Source organism: Purpureocillium takamizusanense, chromosome 10, assembly GCF_022605165.1.
Source record: "Purpureocillium takamizusanense chromosome 10, complete sequence".
NCBI lineage: Eukaryota > Fungi > Ascomycota > Sordariomycetes > Hypocreales > Ophiocordycipitaceae > Purpureocillium > Purpureocillium takamizusanense.
In genome coordinates this window covers 914,299-928,093 of record NC_063077.1, presented here as the reverse complement: position 1 = coordinate 928,093, position 13,795 = coordinate 914,299, and the positions used below count along the sequence as shown (strand labels likewise).

At 57.6% G+C, this 13,795-nt stretch overlaps 4 protein-coding genes across 4 annotated transcripts; 3 read left to right on the top strand and 1 right to left on the bottom strand.

Moving 5' to 3' along the window:
• The first annotated feature begins 103 nt into the window (after nt 1–103).
• Nucleotides 104–2,485, top strand: JDV02_009796 (uncharacterized protein). The gene is made up of 4 exons (XM_047991485.1): nt 104–267; nt 351–1,380; nt 1,443–2,041; nt 2,097–2,485. The coding sequence occupies exons 2-4, from the start codon at nt 694–696 to the stop codon at nt 2,404–2,406; spliced, it is 1,596 nt and encodes a 531-aa protein (XP_047847497.1). The 5' UTR covers nt 104–267; nt 351–693; the 3' UTR covers nt 2,407–2,485.
• Nucleotides 2,486–4,696: 2,211 nt separating this feature from the next.
• Nucleotides 4,697–6,424, bottom strand: JDV02_009795 (uncharacterized protein; the record flags this gene model as incomplete). Its single annotated transcript, XM_047991484.1, has 1 exon — nt 4,697–6,424. The coding sequence occupies one exon, from the start codon at nt 6,422–6,424 to the stop codon at nt 4,697–4,699; it is 1,728 nt and encodes a 575-aa protein (XP_047847496.1).
• Nucleotides 6,425–7,266: 842 nt separating this feature from the next.
• Nucleotides 7,267–9,817, top strand: JDV02_009794 (uncharacterized protein). The gene is made up of 6 exons (XM_047991483.1): nt 7,267–7,478; nt 7,535–7,788; nt 7,930–8,526; nt 8,583–8,695; nt 8,749–8,965; nt 9,050–9,817. The coding sequence occupies exons 1-6, from the start codon at nt 7,422–7,424 to the stop codon at nt 9,561–9,563; spliced, it is 1,752 nt and encodes a 583-aa protein (XP_047847495.1). The 5' UTR covers nt 7,267–7,421; the 3' UTR covers nt 9,564–9,817.
• Nucleotides 9,818–10,458: 641 nt separating this feature from the next.
• Nucleotides 10,459–13,146, top strand: TGL1 (Sterol esterase). The gene is made up of 5 exons (XM_047991482.1): nt 10,459–10,707; nt 10,772–10,851; nt 10,921–11,016; nt 11,068–11,363; nt 11,432–13,146. Exons 1-5 carry the CDS (start codon nt 10,676–10,678, stop codon nt 12,725–12,727), a joined length of 1,800 nt encoding a protein of 599 aa, XP_047847494.1. The 5' UTR covers nt 10,459–10,675; the 3' UTR covers nt 12,728–13,146.
• The last annotated feature ends 649 nt before the right edge of the window (nt 13,147–13,795 follow it).

The following is a 13,795-nucleotide window of genomic DNA, read 5'->3' as shown; positions in this document are numbered from 1 at the left end:
ATTCGTTATAGGAAGATACATATATATATGCACCGATTACTGCTTTAAACCCAAGAACTCGGGGCAGAATTAGAATCTTCTCTTTCCTGCTCACTTGATGTAGCTCCAGTCTCATACCCCGGGCTTGTCACAGATGGGTCTACCTGCCCTGCCTGCCCTGCCTTGCCTCCGCCACGCAGACAGGCGGTGCAGGGCCACTGATGTCTTCAACATCCAAAGGCATTCAGAGTATCGCCACAACGGCACTCTGGGTGGCCTGAGAGAATGGTAAGGCAAAAACGCTGATCCCGGCTGCGTTGTGCAGAACGTGCTGGCAGCAGTTCACGCTGTTCCGCTTATGCTAGCAATAGAAATGTATGAGACGCCCTTCAAAGCAACTTTGCCAGAGCAGCGGCCAAGTCCGGCGGTGAGCGGGCGTCTTGTTACACGACCTGACGCGCAGTGGCGCAGCGAAGACACTGAGCATTGTCGGCCTGTGTTGGGCTTCGGCAATGATAGGTACATGCATGAAAAGGCAACAAGGCGGCAGATATCGTTTCCAGCCGCCTGTATGGACTTCCCGAACAGTGAAGTCATTTCAACTCACTACTACGTGGTCTCACTGGTGACTAGTACTTCGTACGGTCTCACGACTGCACTTCCTCCATCGGACAAGAGATAGCATCTTCGTTCCCCAAACAGCTTCACTGAGCCATGGCTGGTCTATCTTCACTGCTCCACCCTTCTCCAAACAAGCGGCGTAGACTGGAAGCGCCCCTCGACTACGCCGGATATGCGACGTTAGATCAAAATGCGACGTCTGACGTTGATGAGTACTGCGAGTCGGCCGATAGCCACTTAACAGCCGCGGCAGGAAATCAGAGTTACTCATCGCTGCATCTGGAGCCATGGGGGTCGGCCACTCACCAGGGTACCGCTTTGAATCAGCAGCAGCATGGTAGCTCACTCGTCACGCTTGACCTCAACCCGAGTCATCAGGTTCTCCAGCCGCGATATGAGACGCTCGACACAAGCTCTGCTGTGACCTTCGAACCAAACTTTGCAATGAATGCCCCAGACGGCAGTTATTTTGGCACGTTTGTGGACCCAGCCCAGGCTACTGCACTGCAAACAGGGACCATTTCATGGCCAGAAACAAGGTTCCGCCCCAGAGACTTGACACTTGAACCTCAAACTACCTGCAATCTGGTCGGCAATACGTCAGGACAGCGCTACCAAGCCTTCGCGGTGTCAGAGATACTCAGTCCCTCGAACCGGGTTCAGCAATTCGAGGACACACGGAGCCAATTTGATTGTGAACATGAAGGAATGGTTGAGAATGCCAATGACACGCAAGGCATGGAGCACGCCAGTGGCTCTGAGCTTGTCTGCTTTGGCATGGTATGTGACTTCTATTAAAATCAGAACGTAACATCGTTAAAATTATAGGCTAATTTGTCCAGTTTGTTCGAATTCTCGGGACCTGCCAACGATTTGCCTCTGAAAATGGCCCAGTCTTCCCCGTCAAGCTGGAAAATCTGGAGCATTTTGTCGGAACAGATAACCCGAATCTCAAGGGCTGTATTTCCTCTCAGCATACGTATCTTACGGATGCGCTCTTGGAAGTACCAAGTCTCAAGTTGCAGGTTTCCTGTACGGTTTCTGTCGATCCCCCCAAGTTATCGAGCAGCGGCAAGCCTCGTCACACTCCTCGCGCCACAACCAATTGTTCTCTGGACATTATCATCTACGGACCCCGCACACTCTATGATTCCATTGACAGATTCATTTCTGATTGCAACGAGAACCTTGAAGACGACCAGAAACTATACTTACAGGACCCCATTGCTTGTGATTTGGATGTGCCATATTGCAATCCGCATCGTCTTCCGCCTTCGGATTCGAACTGCACTGTCTCAACTTTTGACCTAGTACCAAAGCGCACGGGTTTGCAGAAATTGGACGATTCCGAGCCACGGACAGAGCTGCTAGACCTCCTCGACTCGCAGGAGGATTTCACGGAATCTAGGCCGCCAGCAACAATTACCACCCAGTTAAAGAAGTCAGACCGCACGTTCAAGTTCTCTCAAGCGACCAAAGTCTGACATGAGCTCTAGACATCAGAAGCAAGCACTTACGTTCATGCTGTGCAGAGAGCAAGGTTGGGCATTCGACGGATCCAGACCAGACATATGGGAAGGAGTAGAGTCTGGACGGGAAGAATGGTCTTTGGCCCCAAGCCGTAGCCTGAGACAACACGCGCCGCTAACACATTTAAAGTTTTGTCAATCGAGTGACGAACACCCGTCAACCAGAGGAGCCACCTCCATTTCATGGGGGCATTATTGCAGACCCCATGGGTTTCGGCAAAACACTGACAATGATCGCTCTCATAGCATCAGATGCGAACCATCCCGTGCCTACTAATGTGCTTCCATTTGCTGGTGCCTTTGAGGACGAGCCTTGTGGACTGACATTAGTTATAGTCCCCCCCGCCTGTACGTGCACAAATATGGAGGTCTCGTTGGCGGCGGCATAAAATCTCAATGACTGATGCTATTTGCAGTGTTGGGGACTTGGGAAGAAGAGATCAAAAAGTGTGTGAAATCCCGTGGGCGGCAAAATCCTGCCAGTCGACCTTCATTGTTTGCCCTACCGAAAGCTGATGACATTTTCCTACCTTCAGACACGTCGCCCATGGAGAGTTGCCATGGCGCCTACACCACGGGAAAACTCGTCTCACGAGTTTCTCAGAACTTCAAGGCAATGCTGTGGTACTGACGACGTATCACACAGTTTCCACAGAATGGCGAAATGGGAGTTGCCATGATACGTCGATACTGTTCACCACTCGATGGAGGCGGCTAGTCTTAGATGAAGGTACGGCTTCATGATCCCAAGCCTTGATGATGATTGACACGATTAGCTCACATTATCCGCAACGCCGATTCCAAATTGGCACGCGCCGTTTGCGACCTGGAGGCTCTCTCGCGGTGGGCAATCACAGGCACACCCCTTCAAAACCACCTCAACGACATGGCAGCCCTTCTTAAATTCATTAGAGTATATCCTTATAGTGATAAAAGAGTCTTTGAAGCAGAAATTTCTTCTTTGTGGAAGAAAGGTAATGTAGAAGAAGCAGTCAAGAGACTGAAGCGATTGGCAGGCTGCATCTTACTTCGCCGACCCAAGGAAATGATCGCGTTGCCACTGAGACACGATCATGCCTGTCAGGTTGAGTTCGATGCTAAGGAACGAGAGCTCTATAATCGAGTTCGAGGTGACTTCAGTCCTCGTTTCGATGGCGCTGGAATCCGAGACGGTGACAGAACAGACTGGGAAGTGACCCACAACACTTTGCAGCACATCGAAGCCATGAGGATGGTATGCAACCTCGGGACCCTGTATCCGAACAGGCACGACAGGCCAGGGATTACGCAGAAAGGTTCCAAAACAGACGACTGGACTAGCAGAGCCCAGGTTGAATTCAATGCTCGATTGAAAATGGGCGGATTGCAGTGTTATCACTGCTGCGAAAAGATTGACGAGCTACACCATCCGCCGGGAGATCTCGAGACACCAAACGCACGTTTCTCAGCATGTCTGAGATTCATTTGCTCCGACTGTGTCCAGAAAACTGTCCCAACCAGCAACGGCGAAAAATGTGGACATAATACGCCCTGTCCCATTGCGTCCGTATCGACGAGCGAATCAAGTCTGGAAGAAGCCGCGGTCTCGGTCTCACTCCATCCTATTCGGAATTCGGCGTATCTTCCCATCAAGGTCAAAAGCTTGGTAAACGACTTGAGAGAAATGGCTCCAGATGTCAAGTCGTGGGTGCTCCTCTGCCACTATTTCTCGGCCATGCTGTTCGAGTACTTACCGATGCCAGTGTGGTCTTCTCATCATGGAGGATGATGCTGGACGTGGTCGAGGCAGGCTTGGATCAAGCCGGCATCCAAGTGCTCCGCTTTGATGGCAAGGTTCCTTCGAGGGATAGACATAGAGTGGTCGAACAATTCCGTAATGACCCTTCGAAACGGGTACTCTTGCTGACGCTCTCTTGTGGAGCGGTGGGGTGAGTTGATCTATCTTCTGAATTGTTTGCGGTAACAAGCTAACTGTGGGGAACCTAAGGCTGACTTTGACTGTCGCTTCTCGTGCGTATCTGATGGAGCCGCACTGGTAAGCAGAGGCAAGCACGCAAGGCTTCGAGCTTAGCTGCTCACGAAAATTGCAGGAACCCAACAGTCGAGGATCAAGCTCTTGCACGAATCCACAGGATCGGACAAGAGCGAGAAGTCACAACAATACGCTTTTACATCCGAGACACGATAGAAGAAGTACGATTCCAGTTCACGCATGGAAATTGGGCACTATAAGTCACAAGCTAACGTAGTATATATGATGCTGAAAAGGACATTGTTAGAAACCAAAAGTCCAAGCGGCACCTTGCCGGTATACTACTCGGCTCGAACGCGGCTGTGTCCAAGTCCGGGGGTTTGGACGGATTCGAGGCAAGTGTTGCATAAGTGCTTTTCTTTCATATGATAGATGTGTCTAACTCCTCTACAGCATTTAAGGGCTCTAGTTTAGACCAGACTTCTGACAAGTGTGGTTCCTGAGAATTCAGTACTGGACCAGATGAACCTCTTCCCCCATCGAACGACGTTATCCTCCATCCGTGTCTCCATGCATCGCCCTGTCTGCCTCATGCTCACAGCCCCTCCAAGTCCTTCACCACACAGCCCAGCTGCCACTTGGTGCTTTGCAGCTGTTCCTCAGATTGCTCGACCCGAGCCCGCGCCATGTCCCTCGCCGTCTGCACGCCCGGCTTGTCGGGCAACCCGGCCACCCACTCTCGTATGAGCCCAATCTCCTCTTCAAGCCCCTCCGCCTGGCCGCTCAGGTCCCGTTGCCTCTGCTCCAGGTCCAGGCCGGTTGTCTCGACGCCGCGGCCCAGGGGCAGCGGCGCTTTTCCGGGACACTCCCTCTGGGCGTCGGCCTCGCACGCCTCGTAGGCTCGTCGGCACGTCGCGGCCCTGCTTTCTGCCTGTCGTAGCTGGATCTGAAGGGACCGTCGAGTATCGTCGTCGTCGGTCGAGGCGTCGGCGTCTCCGAGTTCCTGCTGGCAACTCTTTAATGTGCGCTCTGCGCTGAGCAAGTCCTCGCGCAGCTGCCTCAACTCCCACAAGATCAACTCATCAGGCTTCTGGCACACCCCTCCGGGACAAACGCGCTCCAGCTCCGCCTCCGCCTCGCGGAGACACTGCATCCTGCGCCGCTCCCTCCACTCGGCGCGCCACAGCTCCCAGCGCGCGGCCCACTCATCATCCGGCGTCGTCGCGGCGCGGAGGCGCTCCCGCAGGCGCCGCACGGCCGGGCTGTCGCCTTCGTCGTCATCGTCGCCGTTGCCACCTCGTCCGTCTCGCAGGCGTTCGACCGTGAGCCGGGGCTCCTCGGCTGCGCTCCTGGCGTCGAGGACGGCCTGCGCGCGGGCCTGGTCGACGAGGAAGGCGTCGCCGTTGAAGTGCGCGTGCGGCCAGCCGTGCTTGATGTAGAGCGGCTTGATGATGTCGGGGCTCCATTGCGGGTCGGATTGCTCGCCGCCGCCTGGTAGCTCGGTGAGGTCTTCGAGCCAGAGGGCCATGTCACGGAGGACATTCGGGGCGGGGCGGCTGTCCATTATGTCGAGCCAGCATTCGTCGCTGTCGTGCTCGTCGTCGTCGTCGTCGTCGTCGTCATCATCCCCTTCGTCCTCATCGCCAGTGAGGTTGTCTTCATCATCATCATCCTCCTCCTTCCCCTCTTCTTCATCGTCTTCATCGTTTTCGCTCCCATGATCTTCGTCGTCTTCCCCATCGGCGTCTTCCTCCTGCGCTCCCTCTGCGCTCCCTTCGCCATCCGAGCCCTGCTCCCCGTGTTCCTCCGCCTCCTCATCCCCTTCATCCGCCCGCCTTATGGTGTAGCCCTCGTGCAGGTTATGGTCGCAGCTCCCGCTATTCATCTGATCGAAAATGCCGATGCAGTGCTTCCGCGCGTCGTACAGCAGCGCCGTGCCGTGGTTCCCAATGCCGGACAGGGGCGTCATCCACGGCCGCATCGCATCCTCAACGGCCTCGCTGTAGAACGGGTCCCGGCCCTGACGAACGTCGTCCTCCTTACGAAAGTCGACAAACTCGCCGCCCAGAAAGAAGTCGCCGCCACCGCCGCCGCCGTCGCCGGGGCCCGCCACGTACGGCAGGATACTGTAAAGGTACACGATGGAGGGATCCAGGCCGAGGGAGCGGTACAGGGGCATCAGGTGGTCGATGTCGTGCGGGCCCTCCTGGATCAGCGACGCGTCGAGGTAGCGCATGCGGACGAGCGTCTGGTAGACCTTGAGCATGCCGTCGGCCACCTCATGAAGCTGGGCCTTTTGCGAGGGCGTGAGACCTTCCTCCATTCTTTCGGGATGCGGTGGATCGTGAGTGTGAGTGGCGCTGCTGGTATGAGCGGTGATGCCGTCGACGGAACGTATGGACGAGAAGACGGATGGATATAGAATTTATTTTTGAATGATAAACAGTCGGAAATCGGGGCCCAGGCACCAGGCACCAGGCAGCACCCTCGCTCGTCGACGCTAGCAAGTCCCTTGGGGCCCACGATGGTGGCCACGATGTGGTTCTTTGCAAAACTAATCGCCAAGAGGTTCGGTCGTTGCCTCTTGCAGCTCCTAACGGCGCGACGGCTCCGCTCACGAGAGACGGCGTGGGCACTACAGCACCAAAAAGATCAAGACAAAAAAATGTTGGAGAAGAAAAACGTGAGAGGGCGGGCGGCCCCAGAGATGAAATGGCGTACGAGAATACCTATCGTCGCGTGTGAGAAGATGCATGAGATGCAAGCGGCTCTACTATCATCACGAGCCCTGCTCCCACGGCTGAAACCGTAAAACAGGGTCAACCACCTTGAAACAGCGGCCTTGCGAAATAGCATCTCAGAAACACGCACTTGGTTGGTTTACGGGACGCCGAGCCTGGCAGGCAGGCAGGCAACAGGCAGACAAGTACTCCGTGCGAGTCGCATCGCCATCGAGTGTCACCCTACATATCCCCCCCTCCCCTTGGACCCTCCGTCTCGTATGATCCCGTCACAGCTGCTGGCGACATGCCTGGCGATGTAATGGCGGGCGCGGGGTTGCTCACGTCTGCGTTGACGCAGGATCCATCACGAAAGCGCCCCCCTCGCCCGGACTCGACTCCCCTTCGTCGTTGCCCCCAAAACATCTCCCGGAACGAGTCGTAGCAAGGGTCAACACCTCAAGCGGCGCCCTCCTCATCTTGCGCCTCGTGTATCTGCAATAACCAGCAAGTACCGCTCGTTAGAGATCGCCTAGGGCACACACACCACACACACACACACAGATACACTGTAGACGTGAAGGCGGCCGCGCGGCAGAGATGCCCCGGACCCAGACGCGGACAGCCTGCGAGCGCTGCCGCAAGAAGCGAGCAAGAGTGCTGCTCCCACGCGGCCGTCGTTGAAGGGGGCGCTGACTGACGTGTGCTCGCAGTGCGATGGCGGAAGCCCGTGCAAGCGATGCCAAGACGCCCACGAGTGCTGCGTCTACGACCTCGGCTGGATGCAGTCCAAGGCGATGCTGCGCGCGCGCGTGGAGGAGCTCCAAAGGACCAACCTAGAAAACAGGTCCCAGATCAGGGCCCTTCAGAGCACTATCCGGAGCATCGTGGGCGAGTGTGAAGACGAGGGCAAGCCGGTGGGGGCGGCTGACGGCAGCAAGGAGGCTGATGACAGCCCCGGCCTATGGTCAGCATCATCTCATGGCGCGTCTGCTTCTGCTTCTGCTGCTGCTGCTTCTGCTGCAGGTGTTGCCACCGTCGCGGCCGGAGATTCTGCCCGCTCGCCGTGCTTCAAGCGGCTGCTCCCGTGGAGGCTAACCTTTACCAGGTCCGCCGAGTGCAACACACCGGCAAAGACTCCGGATCCGTCCACCATCCTGTCTCTACCGCCACGTCCGCTCGACGTCTACGCCTCTCAGTCGCACTTGGACGTTTGGACCCGGACCGGCTGGACCGTGGCCCACATCCGCCACCTGTTCGACGTGCTGGGCACCTGGGACTCGCTGGCCCTGTGCCTCCTGTCCAGGGACGTCTTCCTCCGGGACTACCAGAACGGGTCGGGCCGCTTTTGCTCGTCCGCCTTGGTGCACGCGCTCCTGGCGCTCTCTGCACGGCTGGTCAACGGAGCCAGCGACAACAAGGACGTCCTGCCGTCGCGCTGGGTGGGGAGCAAGATATTCAGCGACGAGGCGGCGGCCATCATCGAAAACGACCGACACCGCAGCAACCTGCCCAATGTGCAAGCTCTCGGGGTCCTTTCGCTCTACCGCCTGCGCCTGGGGCAAGAGGCAGACGCACTGAGGCTTGCCGAGGCTCTTCTTGCCGGCGTCACGGAGCTCTGTCAGTGTGGACAGTCCGACGGCGACCAAGCCGAATACACCAAGGCGCTGGCCACGACGTACTGTAGCGCCGTGTCCTTGGTACGGTGCGTGCCTTGTCTCCGAAACCTCTGTGTTGCCGCCGCCTAACTCTAGGGCAAAGCATGCTGTCCCTGACGACGGGGAGACTCTTTGACGGACCTGACTACCCGGGTGACGGCGCCTCAGCGTTGCATCAGCTGTCCATTGGCGGCGAGTACGACATTGCCGCAACGTGTAAGTGCCGTGCCGACCATGGATGAGTAGGCGCAGAGCATCTGATGTCGCAGTCCGCCACTTGCCGACCCGCAACTCGCAACTCCTCTCAGCCAAGCTCTTCTTGCTCACTGAGTGGGTGTACAAGTTGGCCTTTGCGGCTCGGGCAGGCGAGCCGGGCGTCTGGGCCAGCGTGGTACCCGTGTATACAAAGTGCCTGGATTGGTATTCGGGCCTGTTCGAGCTGCTCGTCGCCGACGAGGGCCGGACGCCGTTTGCGCTCTTCATCCAGTAAGCAAGCACGCACTCTGTTCATACGAGTCCGCCCACGATGGATGAGAAGGTGACCCGTTGGTCTGATGGACCTCGGCGCAGCATGTACTACCACTTTTGTCTCCTGTGCCTCTTCAAGCCGTTCCTGGGCACGGCGCCCAAAGAGGTGTCCGAACCGCGGCCCATCAAGATATGCGCACAGGCGGCGCAGTCGATCCTGGCGCTGGCCCAGTCACACGACGACCTCTTCACACTGCAGCGTGTTTCGGGCTTCGTGCCGTACTTTGTGTGCGCGTCGGGCCTGCTGGGCGTGGCCATGGACGAGAGCGGATCGCGCATGAACTCGGTGCACCTGCGCCATGAGGACGCCGCGTCGCTGAGCATCGCCGCCGCCGCCGCCACCGCCACCGAGGACAACCCCGTCGCGACGCGCATGTCGGATGACATCGGCCAGAGGCCTTTTCCGGCCTTTGTCAAAATATCGGCACCGCGACACGCGCTGCTACTGCTCGCCAAGATTGGCCTCACACATCCGGCGGCGCGGGCCGCCCACAGACTGCTTCTGGATGAGAAGGGCACACCGTCGAGCCACAGTCCCTCATTATCTTCGACTTGAGGGCGAGGCGAATATTCGACGGTGGGATGGATGCAGGGGGGGCTTTGGGTTCACAAGCCTATCGAGATGGTTGCGGAGGGCAGCTTGGTGAGTGAAGGTAGGAGGAGCGTTTACAACGGAGAATTTGACTTTATGAGGAAGTTGAGTTGATGGCGGAACTGGTGGGGCTCGCACGGCAAGGATCTGAGCTTGGCGCTCTCTGCCCTACCTTATGTATTTGGTTGCAGCAGTTATATGTCTACCATTGAAGTCGCTACCCCTAGTAGTACTTCGTACCGTACCTACGCAGTACTGCGTAAGCACGTTTGCTCCTGCCTTTCTCTCCTGGTGAAGCAGGTGCACGTGAGAGGCACGTCTATTAGGGCAGCGACAGCACGACGGCGTCTTGTAATTAGAAGTCCTAGGACCATATTGCCAAGTGCTACTACCTTAGGTACCTATAATCAGCCCTAGAGACGAAACCTAAGTACTTCCAAGTTACTTCGGACTACTAGGTAATGTGCCCTTTTCAGGGGGGTTCTTTCCTTGGCTGGTGATTTCTATACATGCCTGTACCTCAATTACTATGCTATATTTCTTCGGTTTTATCGAATCCGATATCAATGTGCTAATGATGCTACACCTCGGTCAGGTATAAGCAAGTCAATACTCCGTACCTATTCCTGCTTCGTCACCAAGTGATTGTCGTCGAGTGGCGGCTTCTTAAGCAGCGACTGGGCGGGTATCGGGCGGGCTGCTTCCGGCGCTCATTGGACATCAGTTAGGTGTACGAAGTACTCCGTAGTGGCAGGCTAGGTAACTTAGTTAACGGATGCACCAACTGTATTTTCGCCAGGCACACGCACCCAGCCATCCCATCCCCCCCACCAATCGAATGCCAGCGGTTGTTGGCATGTGACATCACCGCCCGTCCATGGATGTCATCGCTCTTGCAGATCCGCGCTCAATGAAAACCTTCCCCATCTGCACCCCGGGTCGTCGCCAACAAGCAAACCCCCCCGAAACACCCATCCCGCCGCCCGTCGCCTTTCACATCCCTCACCCGCGGCATGGCGTCGAAATTGTCCGTTCCTTGTCGTTGAACCTGACTTCGCCTTCCCTCCAACACCACCATGCCGGTCCCTTTTCTCGGGAGACTGCACGCGTGCGTCGCGACCCCGCCTGCCCCCCTAAATGTGCCGAGACAACTTCGCTGACGCGACCCGCAGCTACGAGTACCTCGCGCTCGTGGGCTCCTTTGTACTCGTCGGCCTCGAGGCCATCATCCGTGTCCTGACCTTGGCTCTGCGTTGGTGCACCCCACGCCCGAACCGCAAGCACGCGGCCCTATGCTGACAGGCGCGCGCGAGCGCGACAGCCCCCTTCCTCGTTGAACTCTTCTACCGGGCGTCGCGGCGCATCTTCAACCGATACTCGACGCCCGAGCAGAAAAAGGCCGAGAACAGAAAGAAGTGTAGGCTTCGCCCGTGACGACGCTGGGGACATGGAACACTGACCCGCGCAGCCATCTCCACCTCGATCCGCGACGCGACCGACTTTGTCGAGCTCTGTCGGATCTGGGGCTACGAGGCCGAGGAGCATATCGTGCAGACCAAGGATGGGTTTCTCCTCGGTATTCATCGCCTGCAGTGGCGCAAGGGCGAAGAGGGCTCAAAGGTCAACTGCGGGCCGCGGAGCGTCAAGAAGCGCGTCGCTTACTTGCACCATGGCCTGCTGATGAACTCGGAGGTCTGGGTTTGCCTGACGGACGAGCAGCGATGCCTGCCCTTTGAGCTGGTCGAGCGCGGCTTCGACGTCTGGGTGCGTTTCCTTTTCGCTTCTCCTCCTGGTGGCGTTTATTACGACGAGGTTCAGCTAACGGCTCCCAGCTTGGCAACAACCGTGGCAACAAGTACTCGAAAAAGTCGATCCACTGCAGCCCGACGTCGGTCCAGTTTTGGGACTTTTCCATGGACGAGTTCGCCTTCCACGATATACCCGACACCATCGCCTACATCCTCGACACGACGGGCCAGGAGAGCCTGTCGTACGTGGGCTTCTCGCAGGGCACGGCACAGGCCTTTGCCACGCTGGCCATTCATCCCAAGCTCAACAATCAGGTCAACGTCTTCATCGGCCTCGCCCCCGCCATGGCGCCGGCGGGGCTGTCCAACGGCATCGTCGACTCCCTCGTCAAGGCGTCGCCGTCGGTGTTGTACCTCATGTTTGGCCGCCGCTCCATCCTCAGCTCGGCGACCATGTGGGAGACGCTCATGTACCCGCCCATCTTCAGCCGCCTCATCGACATGGGGTTGGCGTTTCTCTTCAAGTGGCAGACGCTCAACATCTCGACAAGCCAGAAGCTGGCGGCATACCCGCACTTGTATTCGTTCACGAGCACCAAGAGCGTGGTGCACTGGTTCCAGATCATCCGCAACAAGTGCTTCCAGATGTACGACGACGACGTGCACCAGCCCATGAGCGTCACCACGTCGAGCAAATACTCCAAGGTCGCCAAGTACCCGACGCGGAACATAAGAACGCCCGTCGTCCTCGTATACGGCGGCAGCGACTCTCTGGTCGACATCAAGGCCATGCTGCGGGAGCTGCCGCCGCAGACGGTTGCCACGGAGATCCCCCACTACGAGCACCTCGACTTCCTGTGGGCGCGCGACGTGGACACGCAAGTGTTTCAGCACGTCTTGGACGCCCTCGACAGCTTCACCGACGCCGAGCACACGGCCGAGGAGTACAGCAGGTACTACATGGTGCGCAGCGAGAGCCTCATGGGGTCAGGCTACTTGGGCGCCAACCACCACCACCGCGGCAGCGAGAGCGAGACGTCGACGGTAGCGGGCGACGGCCAGGCCCCGCACGAGGTTCACCAGCACCTCGCGACGGAGCCCCTCCGAGACGACGCCCCGTCGATACCGGAGTCGGTACAGAAGCCCGTCGAGGTGCACGGCGTGCCGCCCCGCGATGCCGACGCGCAGTCCCGCGAGAAGCTCAAGGGCGTAGGGGTGCGTCGGGGGGCCGCCGCTGCGAAGAGCCCAGCCCTCGACAACATCAACGAGGCCAGAAGCGTGCACAGGGAGAGAGACGCGGCGAAGAACGGCGACGCGACGTATGCGGCGGTGGCGGCCGACGTACCGGGTGCGCAGGGGGAGACGAAGAAGCAACAATGACGATACCCTCGAGCGACGAAGAGAGGAGGCGCGTGTACTGTACAAATTGCGCACAAGAACATACCGCTACGTAGGACTGTACACCATATTTGCTTAACCTTTTGTTGAAAGGTCTGCTGAGACAAGTGCAATGGCGCAAGATGCGCGAGTGCTCATGATCCACGTGCGTCGTCGGTGATTCATGGTTAGTATGCCCGGTGTCTCGGTGCAGGGGTACGCGCAAACCGGGGGCGCCGCTGTTGTCTCGCCGCCACGCGGGTCAGCAGCGTTGTGCCCCCGGGGACGCGAATGGGGAGCTGTCGTCGCGGCGAGGGAGTAAGATCTCACGATGAGGCGACTTTGTTCCCCATCATACGGTACGTGCATAGCTCACCGGGCTAACAGGTGAACCGCGCCGAGGGCTTGTTGGCTGCTGCTGCCGCCGCCGATAGGATAAGCCTGGTGCCCTTGTTGAAGTCACATCTTATCTCGGACAATGGAGCAAAGAAAAGGGGAAAGGAGAAGAGGGCAAAGGCGAGTGAGTGCGGCGCGGCAAGCAGCATTACGCGGCACGATGTAGTTACGGCGCCCTCTCGTGAACATTTTGTGCTACTACGTACGTACGTACCAAGTCGCGGGCTTGACTTGACGTGACGTGACGCCTCTTTTTGTGTGTCTGAGAATTACACCTCCATATGTACTAATAAGGCTACTGCTACGCAGGTACATGGTTAGTAGGGCGTAAACGAGAACAAGCAACTAAAAGTTCTTTTCACCAAGCGACAGTGGTCTGAAAGTAGTAATTCTCATGTACGTTTGGCGCTGTGGTGTCGAGATGGGGGGTTGTTTCAAGCTCGGGTTTTGGTTTTCTCGTAGCAGGAAGGACGATGACGACGATGACGACGGCCACGCCGATGATGTTGATGATGATGGCGACGAGTCGATCGGGGCTTGTCCGTAACGGTCGCGAGGCGCCCGCGCTCGCTCGGGGCGCAAAGTTGTGAGGCTGACGGAGCCGTGCGTACAGTAGCATCAATCGAATGATATGTACGAGGTAGCGAGCGAGGCGTGCGCCTGCCTGACGTGTGT

What these genes read in the sequence shown, in the direction of transcription:
- JDV02_009794 (XM_047991483.1), top strand. Translation starts at nt 7,422, where the DNA reads ATGCCCCGGACCCAGACGCGGACAGCCTGCGAGCGCTGCCGCAAGAAG. An exon ending in GATGACAGCCCCGGCCTATG is followed by an intron (nt 7,789 to 7,929) that starts GTCAGCATCATC and finishes AACCTTTACCAG; the next exon opens with GTCCGCCGAGTGCAACACAC. An exon ending in GTACGACATTGCCGCAACGT is followed by an intron (nt 8,696 to 8,748) that starts GTAAGTGCCGTG and finishes CTGATGTCGCAG; the next exon opens with TCCGCCACTTGCCGACCCGC.
- JDV02_009796 (XM_047991485.1), top strand. Translation starts at nt 694, where the DNA reads ATGGCTGGTCTATCTTCACTGCTCCACCCTTCTCCAAACAAGCGGCGT. An exon ending in AGCTTGTCTGCTTTGGCATG is followed by an intron (nt 1,381 to 1,442) that starts GTATGTGACTTC and finishes TAATTTGTCCAG; the next exon opens with TTTGTTCGAATTCTCGGGAC. An exon ending in ATTACCACCCAGTTAAAGAA is followed by an intron (nt 2,042 to 2,096) that starts GTCAGACCGCAC and finishes CATGAGCTCTAG; the next exon opens with ACATCAGAAGCAAGCACTTA.
- TGL1 (XM_047991482.1), top strand. Translation starts at nt 10,676, where the DNA reads ATGCCGGTCCCTTTTCTCGGGAGACTGCACGC. An exon ending in GGCCGAGAACAGAAAGAAGT is followed by an intron (nt 11,017 to 11,067) that starts GTAGGCTTCGCC and finishes TGACCCGCGCAG; the next exon opens with CCATCTCCACCTCGATCCGC. An exon ending in AGCGCGGCTTCGACGTCTGG is followed by an intron (nt 11,364 to 11,431) that starts GTGCGTTTCCTT and finishes AACGGCTCCCAG; the next exon opens with CTTGGCAACAACCGTGGCAA.